The sequence below is a fragment of the Mustela lutreola genome, chromosome 7 (genome assembly GCF_030435805.1).
Source record: "Mustela lutreola isolate mMusLut2 chromosome 7, mMusLut2.pri, whole genome shotgun sequence".
Taxonomy (NCBI): domain Eukaryota; kingdom Metazoa; phylum Chordata; class Mammalia; order Carnivora; family Mustelidae; genus Mustela; species Mustela lutreola.
In genome coordinates this window covers 87,147,886-87,168,287 of record NC_081296.1, presented here as the reverse complement: position 1 = coordinate 87,168,287, position 20,402 = coordinate 87,147,886, and the positions used below count along the sequence as shown (strand labels likewise).

General features: G+C 34.1%; 1 protein-coding gene across 2 annotated transcripts in view; it reads right to left on the bottom strand.

Moving 5' to 3' along the window:
• SCFD1 (sec1 family domain containing 1) overlaps positions 1-20,402 on the bottom strand; it is a 105,460-nt gene that overhangs the window by 71,588 nt on the left and 13,470 nt on the right. For both annotated transcript variants that reach the window (XM_059181827.1, XM_059181829.1), the window contains exons 5-10: positions 17,507-17,629; positions 15,669-15,756; positions 11,880-11,969; positions 9,601-9,656; positions 8,256-8,341; positions 6,007-6,106 (exon numbers count right to left, since the gene is read on the bottom strand). In XM_059181827.1, coding sequence (XP_059037810.1) covers positions 6,007-6,106; positions 8,256-8,341; positions 9,601-9,656; positions 11,880-11,969; positions 15,669-15,756; positions 17,507-17,629 — 543 coding nt within the window. The remainder of the gene's footprint in view (positions 1-6,006; positions 6,107-8,255; positions 8,342-9,600; positions 9,657-11,879; positions 11,970-15,668; positions 15,757-17,506; positions 17,630-20,402) is intronic.

The following is a 20,402-nucleotide window of genomic DNA, read 5'->3' as shown; positions in this document are numbered from 1 at the left end:
ACAACAAGAAGGAGTTATGACTTTCTAATTATTACTTTTGCTTCTTATATCCCAGTAAAAGCAAAGGTGCACTGTGAAGTTTTTCACCAGAAGAGTTTATTTCCCATGTTAAATGACAAGAATCTTTTTGGCATGCAGGGAAGTTGTATGAATTTCCAGTTGTTTTCACAATCTAATATATAAATACTATCAGTGTTCAAGATTTTTAGGTAAAGATATTTAATATAAAAAGCAAGCTCCAATTTCAGGTTAACAGTTCCTATCCAGAACTTTTACTCCATCTTGTGGAGGTAAAGGGTATAATTATTAAGAGTTTTAAAAACTCCAAAGAAACTGCACAAGCAGCAGTTTTAACCAAAACAAACAAACAAACAAACAAAAAGAAATGATAACAATTTATGATATCCCAGTTATAGCTGTTTCACATCTAGAAACTGCATTAAAATTAACAGGAACTTCCATATGATCCAGTAACAGTGCTACAGGGTATTTACCCAAAGGACATGAAACACTAATTTGAAAGAATATATGTACCCCTGTGATTACTGCATTAACAGTAGAAAAATTATGAAAGCAGCCCAACTGTCCATATCTATAGAGGAACAGATATGGGTACCTTATTGGTTCAGTTAAGCATCTGACTCTTCGATTTCAGTTCAGATCGTGATCTTAGGGTCATGGAATTGAGCCCCACAGTGGGCTCCCCTCTGAGCGTGGAGGCTGCTTGAGATTCCCTCTCCCTTTGCCCCTTCCCCTGTCTATACATAAACACACTCTCTTAAGTAAATAAATAAATCTTAAAAAAAAAAAAAAGATGAAAAAAAAAAAAAAAGATGATTGGGGGGGTGCCTGGGTGGCTCAGGGGGTTAAGCAGCTACCTCCAGCTCAGGTCATGATCTCAGGGCCCCAGGATTGTGCCCTGCATCGGGCTCTCTGCTTAGCAGGGAGCCTGCCTCCCCCTCTCTCTGCTTGCTGCTCTGCCTACTTGTGATCTCTGTCAAATAAATAAATAAAATCTTAAAAAAAAAGATGAATGGATAAAGATGTGGGGTGTGTGTGTGTGTGTGTATGTGTGTGTGTGTATTGGAATATATATGCCTGAATAATGAAACATTATTTAGGCATAAAAAAGAGTGAAATCTTGCCATTTGCAACAACATGGAGATCTAGAGAGTATAGAACTAAGCGAAATAAGTCAGAGAAAGATAAATACCATATGATTTCATCTATATGTGGAATTCAAGAAACAAAACAAATGAACAAAGAAAAAAAATAGATAAACCAAAAGAAACTCTTTTTTTTTTTTTTTTAAGAAACTCTTAACTTTGGAGAACAAAGAGATGATTACTAGAGCCAAGATGGGTGGGAGGATGGGTTAAATAGATAAAAGGGATTAAAAGTATACGTATCTTGATAAGCAGACTAATATACAGAATTGCTGAATTACTATATTGCACATATGAAACTGTAACACTGTATGTTAATTAACTATACTGGAATTAAAATATTTTTTAAAATTTAAGAAATTTTTTTTAATTGAAAAATTACATTAATAAATAGGAATGTCAATATAAACTGTGTAGTTAAATCTTAACCAATCTCTTTAAAGAGACTATTTTCATAAGACCTAAATGTTTTGATAGTAATGCTGTGAAAAGAGTGCCTAGGGTAATATGGAATCTGATACCCTAACCTAAAAGAGTTGACTAGAGGTGCATATATATATATATATATATGGTCATGGTCAATATATTATATATATTATATATATATAATATAGAACAAAAACTAAAAGCAACAATAACTAAAATGTCCACAGGAACCCACTAGTCTAACCTTCATGCATCAGAGATAACATCTACTTGGTTCACCAATGGTATCCCAGTAATTAGCAGTGTCTGATACAGGGTTAGGCACTTAAAAAATACTTGTTGAACTGAATTTCTAGAAACACACGGTTGCCAACTTTTAAGGCTATTTTTACTATCTAGTTTTAATGTATGCATGTATATATTTCTTGATTTATTTAAAAGATTTATTTATTTATTTCAGAGAGAGCCTGTGGAGTGGGGTAGAGGGAGAAGGAGAGCAGCAAACTCTGTGCTGAACATAAACTTGACTCGGGGCTTGATCTCAAGACCTTGAGATCATGACCTGAGCTGAAACCAAGAGTTGGACACTTAACCTACTGAGCCACACCCAGGTGCCCCCACCTTGTTTTTCTAAAAAGGATTATTTTAACTGCCACAAATGGGAAATAGAAAATTAGCAAATTATATACCTTAAAAAAATACAAGGATAATAAAACAGGTAAGCACACACAAATTAGCAAAAAGGTCCATTTAAAAAAAACTTCTTTTCTTAGCCCTTGGTATTTTCATTTCACTCTGGAACAGTGAAAAACTCAAGGACCAGGATTAGCCTTGTCTGCTTTGGGGAAATCTCTGTAGTAAGTTATGTTTCCTAATTTTCTCTTCCAACAACGGGGAATAAGGGCATATTCCTTCATGGTGCAATTAGTTGTACATACATATTATCTCTTATGCTCAAAGCATCAAATACTTTCATCAGAAAAGGAATTAAAAAGATTGAAGTATCTCAGTGCCCTGTCCTGATCTGTAACACCTCTTTGCACCCACCTTAAAGCCAGGACCCCACCAACCAAATCTAATTTGAGATTATGAAAACTACTACATCATGCCAATCTCTCTACAGCTCCCTATACCACCAGCTTCAGATTCCACTCTCATTCTTAACCAATTCCTAAAACCTTTCTGTCATTACCCTCTAGAACTCATACTGGGTCAACAGCAAAATCTCCTATTCTGAACATCTACTCTAAACTTCCACTGTACTTTCTTACTCTAATTGAACTTCAACTGGGTGGACCCAAGAATGAAATAGCTGCCTTCCCTGCTACTCCCAGACTCTTCACTTGTCTTCTTCCCTAAAACAACTCCAGCTTTCAAAGTCCTATCATCAGCTTATTAACAGCAATTCTCACTCAGAGGCAATTTTGCCCCTCCTCACAGCCTTGGTCTATCTGGCAATGTGTGAAAACACTGTGGTCACCACAACTGAGAAAGTGCTACTGGCACCTAGAGGGTAGAGGCCAGGGATGCTCCTAAACATCTCACAATGTTTAAGACAGCCCTCCACAACAAAAAAATTATCGGGCTCAAAATGTCAATGCCAAGGTTGAGAAATCCTGGTCTGTAATGATACTGATCATTAATGCCTCCTACAGCTCTACAGGACACTCTCTTGGCCTGCATCAGCTTTTCTCTTTTGATCATTCCCACTGACCTATAAACATGCTGGAATGATTCTCATTTGAAGATCTTTTTTGACCTCACATTCCAATTACCACTTTTCTTAACTGTCCTATATAGCAAAAACTCTTCTACAGTTTGTGTATATTCATTCTCTCTTCTTCCTATCTTTCTTAAACCCAATATAGTGAAGCTGCTCTTACCAAAGTCAGTAATAATCTTGATGTTGCCACATGCATTGGTGACTTCTTAGTCCTCAGCATTCGTCCAAGTTGATTCCTGCCTCCTCTCTGAATACAGTTAATTCACTGGCTTCCAAAATAACAGATTTTAGTTCTTCTATCTCACTACTGGTTGCTTCTTTCTACATTATATTGCTGGTTTCTATTCATCACCCTGAATTCTAAATGTTAAAATGCCTCAGAGTTGTGTTCTTGGACCTCTTCCCTCTTTATGTTCATCCCCTTGGTGATCTCATTTTATCTCTTGGCTTTAAATACTATTTATAAATGGACTACTCTTAAATTATTTCTCTAGACCAGATGTTTTCCCCAAACTCCAGACTCATACATCTATTTGGTATCTACTTGAAAATCCTAATAGGCATCTCACATTAACATGTCTCACACTCAACATCTGATCTTCCCATCGAAATTTCTCCTTCCATGTCTCTATCTCAATAAATGACATTTGTCCACTTGCAAAGGCCAAAACTCTGGACTCATCTCTGACTCCTCTTTCTCTTAGATCCACATCTAATTCATCAGCAAATCCTATTCTCTGCACTCCATAGATTATCACAACCCTCACCATTTCCATCCTGTTGTAAGCCAACATTATTTCTTGCTAAGATAACTACAATAGCCTCCTACTGGGTCTCTTGACTCTTCCTATGCCCCTCACGAGTTCATTTTCAACACTGCAGGTAGAGTGATACTTTTAAAATGTGTATCAGATGCCACTCCTTTACTCAAAACTGCACTGGCTTTCCATATCCTACTTAACTTTTCCTCCTACTATTTTCCACCTGCCTTACTTTGCTCTGGCCATCTTGGCTGCCTCGCTATCCTTTAACATATTAGGCATCTTTCTGCCTAGAAATCTGTTCTCTTCCACACAGCTATGTAATTTACTACCTTACCTCCTTTAGCTCTTCCCTTTAATGCCTCTTTTTCAGTGAGATCTTTCCTATTTTAAAGTTACAATCCTGTTTACCGTCACCTGCTTTATTTTCCTCCAGAGTATTTTCCATCTTCTAAAATGTCATGTTTTATTTTATTTATTTATTTAATTTATTTATTATTATTTATTTTAGTTACTGCTTGTCCTATCATAATGTAAACTCCAGGAAGAAAAGAGTATTTTCATTTGCTTTCTTTATTGCTAAAACTAGGATCTAAAATGTTTTGTCAGACAGCAGACCCACCAGTAGTGGTTGAATTCTTCTTCAGCCTAATACTTGACCTCCTACAACTAGCTTCCCTGTTCCATTACCTGGGGTTTAATTCAGTAGTCCCTCTGATTTTTCTTGCCCTCTCAACTGAATCAGAGTTGCCTACTATTTCTAAAGACATTCATCCTAGAGCCTAGAATGACACGGGACTCTAGGATACAGAATGGTACAGAACTGCTAATTTTCATCAGTAATCCTGAAATCTGATTTATTTAAACAAATACTTTAAAGCTAGAATCTGAGTTTTAAAGAAATAAAACAAACAAAAAACCACCTATTATATGTTTTTCATTTCCATATGATATTTCAGGCACTCCTTGCAATAATGATATCATTATATACTATAATCCTTAGAGGCCTGGGCTAGAAGGTAGTAAATTATAGAGTGCTAGTCTCGGCAAAGCCAATGATTTGGGTTCAAATCATTTAACTTCTGTGTCTATCAAACGGGGACTATTCTGGCTTTATTACATAGTGCCTTGTACAGAATTTATTTGTGTACATATTTTCTTCCCATTGACTTTAATAATTACACCTGTTTTATTTATCTATGTATATCACAAGCTATACACAATATTTAGTAGATGAATATATGAATGAATATAAATACAGATTTTTGTTTTAAAAATGATTTTAGAAATGTTAAACTACCTCAAAAAACATATGGTGTAATATAAAAAAATACTATTTATGTTTACCATAAAATGAAGCTTAACTGATTCCCAGAAAAAATGGAAATTATAGCTTTCCTCCCCAGGGAGAAACATACTTATTTACTTCCTCAAAAATCACTCACTGAGGATGATGTCTTGGTTGGTTAAGTGTCCGACTCTTGGTTTGGGCTCAGGTCATGCTCTTAAGCTCCTAAGATTGAGCTCCACTCCCATCAGGCTCCACAGTGGGCATGGAGCCTGCTCAAGAGTCTCGTTCTCGCTTTCCTCTGCCCCACCCACCACCCCCAACTCCTGCTCTCTTAAAAAAAAAAAGGAAGAAAAAGTCACTCACTCATTTTCCTTTCTTCCTTTTCTACCCATCATTGCCAACAATACAAATAATTTATCTTACACTTTAAAGATTCTAAGTTTAGAACTTTACACTTCAATGTTTCACTATTCTCCAGTATCCAGACTCAGTGATACCAAATTCCATCACTTTTTTGTTCATATTTCTCAGCTCCATCCTTCCCATCTGTGTTTCTGTAGCCATGACGCTATTTTTAAGTTAAAAGGACCACTGAATATAACTACATTTTAGTAAAATGTGGTATATTTAGACTCTTACCAGTACATCATGCACCAAGGCTTGATATGTCCAAGTATGGTGTAAAGGAGTTGCCAAATCTATGTTTCTGTCAACAAGGACTAATAAAGGTCTTTGGAAGCTGTAAATATATTAAAAAAAATTATATAACTCTTGATAACAGTTTCTACATCTCAATTTTTCTAATGCTTTCTGGTTTTATCATTTTGACATGAACAGGAAGTATGCTAATATTAACATGCCATAACAGTCTGCTTTAAAAAAATTTTTAAGTATAGTTAGTCAAGTAAAGTCATAGTTTGGACTACTTAGAGTCTGTGTATAGTGCTAGAATATGTCTGTCTAAAAGAAAAAAAAATCTATGCAGTACTTCTATAGAATAATTTTTATAGTTATCAACATAAGAATAAGTTGCTTCTACTTAGATTTTTATTTCACATTTTCTGGGAAAAAAAGGAATAGCTATTATCAGTTCCAAGGGAAACTATTAGAGCAGAATCTTATAAATTTACAGAAATGTTTGACAGTTTCATAAATTACAACTTTTTTCTGTAAACACAAATTCAAAAAGCAGACCCTAGAGAAGACCCTCGCAAAGCATCCCATTACAGTACATAAAACTAAAACATTAAGTCACAGTGGTACCTGTCTATATAATTACTCACTTACCAAACACTTCATATATTGTTTACTGAATTATTACAACTTAGATGTGAAACACACTATACTTATAAAGCAAAGTGAGGCACAAAGTTGTCTTGTTGCCATGCATCCCAAAAGCTGTAAAGATCTGCTTTGGCAATATTGTATCAAGGGTATACAGCAATTTTCAAAAGATATTGTTATCTAATTATATTAACTATTCATATTTTGTCCTGCAAGAGAAGTCTGACCATTTTAGTAACTCACTACACTGCAATGACTATAAACGCATACTGCACTGATTATAAAACTCTGCAATAAATAAATAGGAGTGGCACCTTTACTAGCTACTTCATTTATTACTCCAGAGCTAGGTGAAAGGCAAGGAAAGATTGCCTATGGTGAAGTTTCTTGGCTCAACACTACTGAGATTTGGGGTTAGATAATTCCTCGTTATGGGGGCTTGTCCTGTGCACTGTAGGATGTTTAGCAGCATCCTATACTGCAGCCCACTAAATTCCAGTAGCATCTACCCAGCTGTGACAACCAAACATGTCTCCAGACATTACCAAATTCTTATTGAGGATCATTAACTTACAACTGGATTCAAATGTCCAAAACAACAGTCCAACAAAGTTACTGACCCCTATAATTAATTTAGAAATGCACCCAACAAATTAAAAATAAGACAACTATATTATAACATTAATAAGTTTTTAGGAATTATCCAAATAAAACAGCATCTTTATGTTAGTTTCTAAGGCTTTTTAAAGAACACTGTAGAAAGGTAACTATTAAGTAAGAGATGCTATCGTGGGTGGTTCTGTGGGGAAAAAAAAATCAGGTGAGAATCTGATGTTTCTGCTCTCCTTAATGAGAAGCATTCTGAAGAGTATTTAAGACCAGCAATGAAATCACAGAAGAGTTTAAAATAATGTGGGGGCTGAGACAGTTGGAAAAAACAACTGAAACATAATGTTAGAGTTAACTCCAAATTATAGGAGTAGTATGAAAGACAGTAGGAGCCATCTAAATTGACTTGAAATGAAGTCTATGGAAAGTTACCATAGAATTATTATCCCCGGAGGGCAGTTATACTGAGTATCAATTTATTTTTACAGGCTTTATTTATTAATTCACTTAAAATTGGGGGTACGGATTAATTTTCCAAAATACTGTCTGTTCCCCTTGAAATAATTCTCAGCCATTTTTGTGTGTTTACTTCTTCATCCCAATATCATCTATTATTTTTAATGAACAAGCATTTCAATGTAAAAACAGAAACTAGTTGACAGGTAGAAATAGACATAAACATCACAAGTTTTTCACTTACTTTTGTCATTACCAAGAGACCTAATGATGACTGAAATTAAATAGCTTCTGACCTTCAAAGCCAAATAAACAGGAAAATCTCTCCTACAGATGAGAAAAATGCAGAGCAATTTTCATGGGGCTTGAATTCACAACCCTGAGGTAGAGACCTGAGCTGAGATCAAGAGTTGAATATCTAACTGACTCAACTACGTAGATACCCCCAAAACAGAAATTTCTAACAGAAGGTAAATTAAATAAAACATTCCGTTTGTATTTCAAGAACAAAGAGTCAAAGCCCTGATAAAACATAATACCTGAATTGGCCAGCTCCAAGTGTGTCACCTGTAAAAAGACTGTTTCTTGCATCTCTTAGATTTTCTCGAAGTTTCTTATCTAGTTTCTGAAAAATCAAATTTGATAGTAACTTTTAAAGAAAAATTTCACAGAATCTTATATAGGATAATAAAATGTGTTATAATGAACATTAAGAACATAATGTGTTCTTAGTTTCATAACCAAGAAACTTGGAACTTCTTTATAAAATAGCAATTCTAAAATCTAAATATTTTAGTTTCTTTACTATTCAATAGTATCTTAACTTGGACTTAAAAGACCAATGCCTTTTCTATTGTGACTCAGGCCTGATTTCACTAAAAATCACTTTTCACGGACTATTTTTACTTTAGGTACAGGACTGATTTGCAGTAATGAGCCATCCTCTTACCCAATCATGATTCTATTTCACAAGAAAAGTCTCTATATAGTGATGGCTGCAAGAGGCTCCAGAATAGAAATGGAAAATATGAAAGAAAGCAGCCCTCCATCAGTCAGTAATTCACTGTGGCTAATAAAACTCAAAAACATCAGTGTATCTTTCATCTTTCCATATCACTTATCCTTTCCTTTCAGTAATTCTATAATGTTTCAATTCCCTTACTTGTTTTTTAATCTTTAAAGCAAATTTTTGAATGCCCAGTTTATACTGTATATTTTACTCCAATATAGTGGGATAGCAAATGCACTGCATTTTAAAAATGATTATGATTGTAGGAGAAGAATAAATGAAACACGATGGGAATGGGAGGGAGACAAACCATAAGTGACTCTTAATCTCACAAAACAAACTGAGGGTTGCTGGGGGGAGGGGGTTTGGGAGAAGGGGGTGGGATTATGGACATTGGGGAGGGTGTGTGCTTTGGTGAGTGCTGTGAAGTATGTAAACCTGGTGATTCACAGACCTGTACCCCTGGGGATAAAAGTATATGTTTATAAAAAATTAAAAATTAAAAAAAAAATGGTTATGATTGCCAATAAACATTTCCTAAGTGAAGTTAAATGTAAAATGATCCGGGGATCAAATAAGTATAAAAACTACTTGGAGAAACAAGGCAGAAAGACAAATATACATTTTAGTAAAAAAGAAACAGCTGGAATAACATGTCAGTGTAAATCATTTTCTCCATCACATAACAGCAAAAAATGACCATTTTTAAATTTTTGGTGGAAACCCAATGTTATAAAATACAAATATCTGCTTTAGTATTTAATATATAACCCACAGCAATCATATACTTAATATTAACAAAAACACTTGAGGTATTTATGGAAAACAACTGATAGAATATTATTTGTCATCAATGGATATCTGTATGAACTCACCACTGCTACCATTTCTGCTGCTGTTCCTCTTGAACATCTGATTATAGGAACAGCACCTGTTTTAAGAATAGATGTTAGCAATGATTTCAGCCATTAATAATTAAAATGGATACTTAAATAAAATACCAAACCATCAAAAATATAAGAGAAGTATAAAATTTCAGGCTAGAAACATGAGGATTTATCATCTCAAGAGTAAAAGCAAGATTTCAGAAACGGACACTTCCATTCAAAGAGAAAATATAAGGGAGTCAAAAAAAACAAAAAGGCCATTTCTGTATGGTAGTGGCTTATCAGTGTGACCAGATTTTTTTCAATGAATTAAAACTAAATTAGGATTTGACTCCCTACAGGCAGTTTCAAAGTTTGCTCACAGGAATCACTTTAATTTGACTTAATGGAAAAGAATGAAGAGAGATAAGTTAATTTAGCAGTTTGGTATTATTATTCATGATTTAACAAATTAACAATGAAGGATTATAGTCTTTTTAAAAAAATCAATTTAAAAGATAAAAAACATATTCTTTCAATGTGAAAAGCTCCTAAAACGTGGCCTCAGTTCATTATTGAATCAGCTCATTAGACCTCTTAATTTCTCTTTCTTTATTGCCAAGTTTTATCAAAGGTTGAAATCCTAAAACGATAGGAAAAAACCCAATTGCACTGAAAACCTCAGAAAACAAACTGAGAACACTGTAATCTTTATATGCTAAAACCGTTGCATTCTAGATTCTATACAAAGCATGTTCAACTAGAAAAGTAAAACTGTAGAATATTAGCAAATTTTATAAAAAACGTTTTCTTCCAAGTTATACACGCTTGTCATATAAGATTCTGATACTAGAAATGTATAAAGTTAACCCTTTGATTCTAGCACCTAAAATAATCTCCATTAAAAATTAGATATGGATGGTTTCAGATTATTTTTATATGTAGTCTTAATAAATGCATTAATGAAGACTACAAAAAAGAAAAATACAGTAATATACAATTATACATACTATTCTTAAATTTGCCTTTTTCCACTTCATTTTTTGTTGCCATCCTTCTACATCAGATTGGCAGTAGTTTCAATTTCTCTTCTGAAAAAAAATCACTTTCTGATACTTTACATAATAAAGGTTGCTCTAACACTTCAGTGGTCTTTTATGCTTCTCTTTTTCAATCACCTTTACCTTAAAAATGTATCATCATGGAAAAATAAGCTAATGTCTACAAAAAACCAGCATTCAATGAAATTTTGGAGTGTGTGTAGGATGGCAAAATAGTAGGTTACTTAAAAGATTAAAAGTTGTAAATCAATGTGCTCTGTTTAAAGCAATAAACAACAACCTCATTTGAAGGTACTCAAAAGCATGCGGGAAGTATGGGGGGGTTGAGGGGGTGGGGGTGGGGTGTGTGTGTGTGTGTGTGTGTGTAATATATATATTTCTCTCGTTTTATATATATATATAGAAGAGATATATTTGAAAAAGGAGATACATTTTTAACCAGCTTTTCTCCTGAGGGTACTTTTCAGCTTGCAAGGCACAGAGGAGAAAGAGCTGAAGCAGAAAACATAAACAGAAGACATAACAAGCTGAGGAATCAAAGATTGATATTGAGGGCTGGAAATTAAAGGAGAAAAATCCCTGAAAGGAGGGAGCCCCAAAGCTTACATGTAAATTCTCCTCAAACCTCTGTTTATATCCTAAACTATTCATGGTGTCTCTCTTTTCTTCAATTTTCTCATTTGTGAAATGAAGAGAAACTTCAATAATTTAGTTTAAGGGTCATTTCAACTAGGGTTTTCAGTGTCTACAGAATTAAAATTACAGTTATAAGGTTGCTAAACAGATCCAATAGTAATAGTAAAGCATAAAATCACACATTAGATACTGAACACAAAGTAGCTGTAAGTAAATTTAGATGTACCAAAGGAAATGTTTAAAATTCTGAGTATAGTGAATTAACAGTATATGTAAATTTAGTGTTTTCTGGAACCTTGGGAGTGTGCCTTAATAACCAAATTTATCTCTATACTTAAAAGTGTATTTGAGGGGCACCTGGGTGGCTCAGTGGGTTAGGCCTCTGCCTTCGGCTCAGGTCATGATCCCAGGGTCCTGGGATCGAGCCCCACATCGGGCTCTCCGCTCTGCAGGGAGCCTGCTTCCTCCTCTCTCTCTGCCTGCCTCTCTGCCTACTTGTGATCTCTGTCAGATAAATAAAGAAAAAATCTTTAAAAAAAAAAAAGTGTATTTGAAACTTTCCTAATGGAATATTAAATATTTTGAACTTACCCAGTGTAACAAAAAAGCAGAAGAGGCTGTCAACAATAGTGTCCATAACAGTTTCCATCTCTGTGTCTGTGATATCTGGCCTGTTAATAGCTAAAATAACATACAGAGAAAAAGTTACCAAACTTCTATCCCTTGATAACATTTGTAATACTCAAACAAGTAAAATTTTTCATGTGTTACACTTTAAAGTGAACAAGTATCCATCAAAAATTACACTACTTTAAAAAAACCCACAGCACTTCAGTATCAATAGCAGTGAGTAGTATCAACATCAGACTAGTACTAAGAAAAAAATCTACCACATAATATATATAAAATTTTTGTCAGAGCAAATAAAAAAATAAATATCCTATTCCATAATTTTATTTACAAACATTAGATAGCCTTAAGAAACTACTGAACTTATTACCCAACTACTGCCAGAAAGGACAATGCAAATCAATTATCACAAGACCAGTGTCCCACATCATTTTTTTTGTATTATAGTAAGTTATAGGAACTTATTTTCTGATGTATTGCACTGTACTAAAATGGTTTCTAAACTTAAGTGGCTACATGAATCACTCTAGAAATATGAAAATCTCTCTGGAAGCTATTAAATATTCAAGATTCTTAACTGTTTTCCCCAGGGATTCAATTCAATACATAATTCTGGATAATTCTATGAGATCTGCAATTTTGGCAGGCACCTCAGGTGGTTCTTAGGCCTACACTTAGGGGAAAAAAAAATTGCCCTGAAGACTATACTTAACAAAGACCTTGCCTAACTCCTCCTCCCATCTCTCACAATACCTAGGCCTAGTATCTGACAAGTAGATGTCCAATAAATGATTGTTAAAAGACTGACCAGACTAAAATATCATCTACATAATATTTTAAATTTCCCAACACCCTGAATGTGAAAACAAATATAAAATTCAATACAACTTGAATTTGAATGAGAGGAAAGCAGAATCCAACTGTATATATTAAAGTATTTAAAGAAAGTATGAACCATCCAGAGGACTTAATGAAGAATTCAACCAGGCAATATAGAATCTGGATGAGGAAATATACTGCTACTTGGTGTTGCAGATTCAAATCAGAAGACAGAAATGGCCAAAAGACACAATGTTAATTACGTAAATTCAAGGAACACCAACCTAGGGAAATACTCAGCTCATTCCATCAATCAATGGTGTAGGTAAAATCCAAATGGAAACCTCCAGCCCTTAGATTCTATCTATACCCGGTCTCTCACCTCTAAATAAGAACTGACTCAAAGAGTCAGAACATTGTCCATCAATAACCTCAACTCCCTTATATTAACAACAGCTTGGAGATAGTACCCTGACTTTAACGAGACAAAATCTGCTTCCTTTAAAAGGATAAATAAATTTGCAATGCATGAAAAGTAGGGGAAATAAATAAAACCCAAGACAGTAACATATTATGTTCAGACCAATCTGTTTATCAGCTGAAGCACTTGAGACATTTGAGAGGATCTGGCATATAATTATGGAATGGTTAAGAGCACTGACTCTGGAGTGAGTGACTTGGTTCAGTAATCTGCTTCTGCCATTTCCTTATCAAGTTACTCAGTATCTGTGCCTCAGTTACTTCACCTGGAAAATATAAGTAATAATACCACCTACTTCACAAAGTTACTTGAAGAGTAAATGAACTTACACTGTAAAGTGCACAGAGAACAATCTGTTATTATTATAAATATACTACTGAGAATTTGGGTAATTAGCCATATAATTATACTTTAAAATTAATAAATTAAACTTATCTTTAAATTTAATAATTTCAGACTTGTGGTTAAGTTGAGAGGTATAAGAAAATTAGTTATATTTATAAGTACCTGAAGGTTTAATGAATTTAGACTCACTATAAATTTAATTATTATTAAAAGTTATTTGAATATTTGGGCAGATTTTGCTTATTAGATTAATAAATTTGCCTGGCTTCATATTTAAAGTACTTAAAAATGAAAATGCTAAACTTACAGATGCAATTTAAACTAAGGGAATTCAGCGAACCAAGTTTGTTGACCAAGCTTGTTAATTGGGGCTGTTTAGAATCTAATCTGTTCAATCTGAATTAACTGATCAAAGAAAAAGCTAAGGTGCTTCGTTGTGTTTTTGCTATTGTTACTGTTGTTTTTATGGAATACCTCATGAATTTGCATGTAGTCCTTACACTGCAGGCATGCTAATATCAGTATGGTTCTAATTTGAGTCTACATGCTGCCAAAGTGAGCATAAGGTGCTTTGTTTTCATATGAACATATTATAAGAAACAATTTATAAAAAACAATTTAAAAGATTCGCTTAAAGGCTTCAGGAAAACTAGGCTTTAAACATGTAACTTAAATACTTAATAATTAATAATTTAATAATAATTAATAATTTAATAATTAAAACTCAATTAACTGTAAATAAACTTCTGTAAATAACAACTACTGTCAAAACTCTCTGACACAGGCAATTCAACAAATGCTTACACCCTTTAGGGATGTTGTTTAATTTCTAAAACACAGCACACTATGGAGCTCAAAAAACAAAAAACTGATGTTCCCTTCTCAGGAAGCTTAACATTGGGTCCAGTATTTTATAACAGGGTACCACTGGCATTGTGGGCAGAACAATTTTCTGTTATGAGCATGTTTACACACTTCAGAACATCTAGCATCCCTAGTCCCTGCTCACTGAATGCTAGTAACAGCCAAACTTAACATAACAATCAAAAACATCCTGACACATTTCAAATGCCCCTTTCCAGGGGCCATACTCTCCACTCAGGAACCAATGAAATTCTAGTCAGCCCCAAACATCTCAACCCTTCAGTAGCAAATTAATGATTATTTGAATGAACTGGCTAATCATATCTACTACAGTTTGTGTTTTTCTCTAAAATATCTGACATAATTAGTGGACATAACATTTCAGTTAAGCAAGATGATTAACTTTCAGACATCTGCTATGTAACACTGCATCTAGAATCAACAATACTGTATTGTACACTTAAAAAGATAAAGGGACAAAAAAGTGTTCTGAAAAAAAAAAGCAACAATGATAATAAAATGGGGTTTGGGTATTGTGTGTGTGTATGCATTGTGTGTATTAGTTTTAATCAATATCCAGGAATGGTCAGTTTACCAAAATACTGAATACAAACTCTAAAGGTAGTTAGACAGCATTTGATCAAACACCAGTATTCAATCCACTAGTGCATGAACAGGGTGTAAGAATCAAGGGAGTCTAAAAATCTATATTTGAGAAAACATCTATGCTTCATTCCATAATAGTGCTATAACAGCTGTTGATGCCTGCTGTACTAGAAACTTTTCCAGGCATTTTATACAACTAATTCATTTAATTTCCACAAAAACTGTGAGGTAGAGAGTATTACTATCCCCAGTTTACAGATGAGGAAACTAAACCACAGAGGAGTAAGCTGGTTTTGTCCAAGAGTCAAAGTACTAGAAGATTCATTGAATCCTACTACTAAAATACTGTCTTATTTGCCATGACTAAATCATTCAGGCAAGCTGCTATGTGGTACCTAACAGGTCACAGTATTGGTACTTCACTGAACTTACAAAACAACATTATTACATGTTGCTTCTAAGTGACAGAATTCAGTCTGAATTCTGTGTTTTCTTTGTGTGCTTTAAAATATCTTTCAGAGTTCTACTGCTATAAACAAAGCTGGCTTTTGATTGTACCAAATATGCTATTTTTGTTTACAGTACAACAACTCATTTTGTTAACAACGAATTATAATATTCCTGTTTTTACATACCACGATATGAAACAAGCTCCTTATTTTGATTACATAATACAAACATATCATCTTCCAAAGTAATAAAATTGAGATACTGATCAAAAACCTAGAAACAAAAGAAAAAGGTTTATAAATCAGTTTTACAATATATTTTTTTGAGCAGACTCCATGCCCCAATGTACGGCTTGAACTTATGATCCTGAGTTCAAGAGTCACATGTTCTACCTACTGAGCCAGCCTGATGCCCCAATTCTCCAATACTGAAAGCACATTTGGTTTGATTTAATCAACCACTGGTAAAAATTATAATTATATTCAATAACAGAAAATTATACTATGCAGCAGACAGCCTCCCTGGGTAAGAATAAGGAGTTAATATCAAAAAGAAATATGAGCAAGACTTTAAACAATAAATTATCAAGGAGGGGAGTAATATTTTCAGAAAACAAAATTTAAGAAGATATAAAAATTTGTTTAAAGATTGTGGTAGGGATATCACTTTTGATGAAAAAAAAATCACAATTTTATTCATTTTAATCACATTTTCCTAAGAAAGTCATAACTATTTTTCCACCACAAACACTTATAAGTGGGAAAGAAGTTATACTAGTTCTTTAGAGGTGCAAATCATGGAAAAAATTAAGAAAACTCTTTTTGAAATGCATTAAATTTAATTAAACAAACAGAACTATTTCTACTATTTTATATAAAGTTAATGATAAGCTTTGAAAAGAAGAACATTTAAGACATAGGCCTCAAAAACTAATCAGTAGTAGTAGACTATCTAAATCTAATCAGTAGGGAAAAATGGGAAGTAAATACATAGTTGTTTAGAGGTGCAAATCATGGAAAAAATTAAGAAAACTCTTTTTGAAATGCATTAAATTTAATTAAACAAACAGAACTATTTCTACTATTTTATATAAAGTTAATGATAAGCTTTGAAAAGAAGAACATTTAAGACATAGGCCTCAAAAACTAATCAGTAGTAGTAGACTATCTAAATCTAATCAGTAGGGAAAAATGGGAAGTAAATACATAGTTGTTTAGTCTTTTATTTGCCCTCTATCATTCCTTAGAATTTCAAGTGTTGTTCAAATTCAAGCAGCACAGGGCACAGTAGGGCTATAACCAAGAATAAATTTATAGATTTATTTATAACTAAGCTGAACCTATCTAAAAAGTAACCATGATATGGAATGGATGGTTCATCCTAAGTTCCTTCTTTTCTTACACTATGCAATTGGATCCTCTCTCCTAAGTAGATCTGAAGTTAGAATGGTGACAACAGCGATTATAAATAAAATAATGTCAACATATTTTTAGTATAATTTTTAACAACACCATCGTCAAACTATTTTTCCTTTTTTCAAAAAACTTTATTTATTTGACAGAGCAAGAGAGCACAAGCAGGGGGAGCAGCAGAGGAAGAGGGAGAAGCAGGCTCCCCACTGAGCAGGAAGCCCAACATGGGGCTTGATTCAACGACTTTGGGATCATGACAGAGCTGAACGCAGATGCTTAACCATCTGAGCCACCCAGGAGCCCCTGTCAAACTATTTCTAAGTTAAACTAAAAAGATTACAAATCCTAGCCTAAAACAAAGATAGATTTCAGCATTTTGTTTTTATCTTTCAACTTCATTGGGTTAATAGGTACCTTTAGTTTGGTTTATTTTCCCTAGTTCAAACTGTAGATAATTTGCATTATCAGAACTCTTTCTAAAAGTAATGAGCCTAAATATTTGTTAGGTTGATCTGGTCCTCTATAAATTAGGCACTAAGTTAATTAACAAGTTTCAGAATATACTAAATTTTACATTAACAAAACGTCATCAGACAACCAAAATCTCTTACCTTGGCTACTTGTGTTACTGCACTGGCAGCCAATGCTGCATTCGCAATATCTTCCAGTTTACTTCTTGAAATAGCAGAAATAAAATTTAAATAATATGATTCATAGAGCTGATTTCGCAGATCCTAGAAATACAATAAATACTTCATTTTTATGAGCAAGAATAAAGGATGACCATAAATAAGAATCTTTTAGATAACTATAAGAGCAAGAGTCTGGAGGATAATATACATATTTAAAAGATGGATTATATAAATGACACTCAAAAACAAGAATCCCAAAAGAATAAAGTCATGAAGAAGTTACTGGTTATTTGTTTGCCAGATACAATGGACCTATATATTAATAAAGTTATGATATACTGTTACCAATAAAATTCTATTTTAATTACAATGTCACATAAAACCGCTTGAAATAGCATATTTGCATTTTTATTAAAAATATCCAGGGGCGCCTGGGTGGCTCAGTGGGTTAAGCCGCTGCCTTCGGCTCAGGTCATGATCTCAGGGTCCTGGGATCGAGTCCCGCATTGGGCTCTCTGCTCATCAGGGAGCCTGTTTCCTCCTCTCTCTCTCTCTGCCTGCCTTTAAAAAAAAAAAAAAAAAAATCCAGAAATGGCTCTCATATAAAATGCTTATTATATTTTGTAGATATTGTCTTCTACAGCTCTGGTCATGTAATAATACAACCTATTCCCTTTGCTGCTCAGACATAATTTCAATGACCAACTCCAGAAGTATTACTTCTCAATCATCCAAAAGTAGTGTAATTTAAAGTTATGCCAATTCTTAAATTTACTGATGTTTTCATCTACTCATCTAGAAGAAATGTACCTATTTCTTTACATATAAGCTTTGAAAAAGCAAAAGCTTTTTCAAAGCAAATATGTATCTAAATACATTTTACAAAGCAAATATGTATCTACATAACCATACAGAAATACTTTGTATATACTGCAGGTTCAGTTTCAAACCACCACAATAAAGCAAACATTGTAATAGAGTGAGTCAAAATAAATTTTTGGTTTCCTAGTGCCTATGAAAATTATGTTCACACTATACTGTAGTCTCTTAAGTCTGCAACAGCCTTATGTCTAAAAAAAGAGTATATACCTTACATAAAAAATACCCTATTGCTAAAAAATGCTTACCATCATCCAAGCTTTCAGCAAGTTATTAGTGATCACAGATCACCATAACAAATATAATAATAATGAAAACGTTTGAAATAGTGTGATAATTACTAAAATATGACACAGAAACATGAATTGAGCAAATGCTGTTGGAAAAATGGCACTGGTAAGACTTGCTTGATGCAGGGTTGCCAAAAACTCTCAATTTCTAAAGAGCGCAGTTTCTTTTTTTTTTTGGAAAGACTGTATTTATTTATTTGACAGACAGAGATCACAAGTAGGCAGAGAGGCAAGCAGAGAGAGAGAGGAAGGGAAGCAAGCTCCCTGTCGAGCAGAGAGCCCAATGTGGGGCTCGATCCCAGGACCCTGGGGCCATGAACTGAGCCAAAGGCAGAGGCTTTAACCCACTGAGCCACCTAGGTGGCCCTAAAAAGTGCAGTTTCTGTGAAGCACACTAAAACAACATATGCCTGTATTTCCTCAAACCTAAGATACAGTTGGTTGCAAGAGGCATCATTATGTAATGCCAAGAAAGAATTAATTCTGCCAATACAATTCTGTAACACACCATCAATTTTTTTTTAAAGATTTTATTTATTTATTTGACAGAGAGAGAGATCACAAGTAGGCAGAGAGAGAGGGGAGGGAAGCAGGCTCCCTGCTGAGCAGAGAGCCCAATGTGGGGCTTGATCCCAGGACCCTAAGATCATGACCTGAGCCAAAGGCAGAGGCTTTAATCTGCTGAGCCACCCAAGCGCCCCCACACCATCAATTTTAAGATGCATCTGATATCAAAGATAAACGTTTAAGTGTGAAAACCTGAGGGTTTGGAGCATGTGTGAGGAAGGCTTCTGAGCAGGACAGTGTTTTAAAAAAGGTTGTGGGGTTGATTAAAGCATGAAGGATTGAGAATTAAGAGCAATGAGGAAATAAGTAAGTATGTTGAAGATATTGGGAGTCATGTTTCTCACTGTCAGAAAAAAAAGTTCTAGATTTGTAAAGGGAAAAAGAAAAAACTAGGATGAATCCTGTATTTCTGAAATGAAATAGTTTTGGATATTACCTGTCTTTTTATCTAGAGAGGTAAGGAAGATTTTTAGAGTCAAATATAGATATAAAAGTATTCGTGTGTGTGTGTATATATATATATATATATACACACACACATATATACTTCCTAGTTCTGTCCATTTTGATGTCCTAAGAACTCTTAACACCTTAGTAGCAGTAACTATGCCTTATTCCCAGTTGCTGATTTCTAAATACCATTCTCTACAAAACCCAACCAGGGCTCCTTAGAAAATGGTTGAATCTTGGGCTAGAATAAAGTATGAGATGAGACTGAACAATCGTATTGTGCCTGAAAGTAAGGAAGTGGTCTAAGAATGAAGACATTTCAAAAGGATGCAGAAATGCAGGATACAAGATCAATATATAAAAGTCAACTGTATATCTATACACTTGCAATGAACAATCCTAAAAACAGAATTAAGAAAACAATTCCATTAACATTAATATAAAAAAAATGAGGGAATATATTTAATAAAAGAAGTGCTTGGGGCGCCTTCGTGGCTCAGTGGGTTGGGCCTCTGCTTTCGGCTCAGGTCATGATCTCAGAGTCCTGGGATTGAGCCCCGGATCAGGCTCTCTGCTCGGCAGGGAGCCTGCTTCCCCCTATTTCTCTGCCTGCCTCTCTACCTATGATCTCTCTGTCAAATAAATAAACAAAATCTTAAAAAAAAAAAAAAAAAAAGAAGTGCAAAACT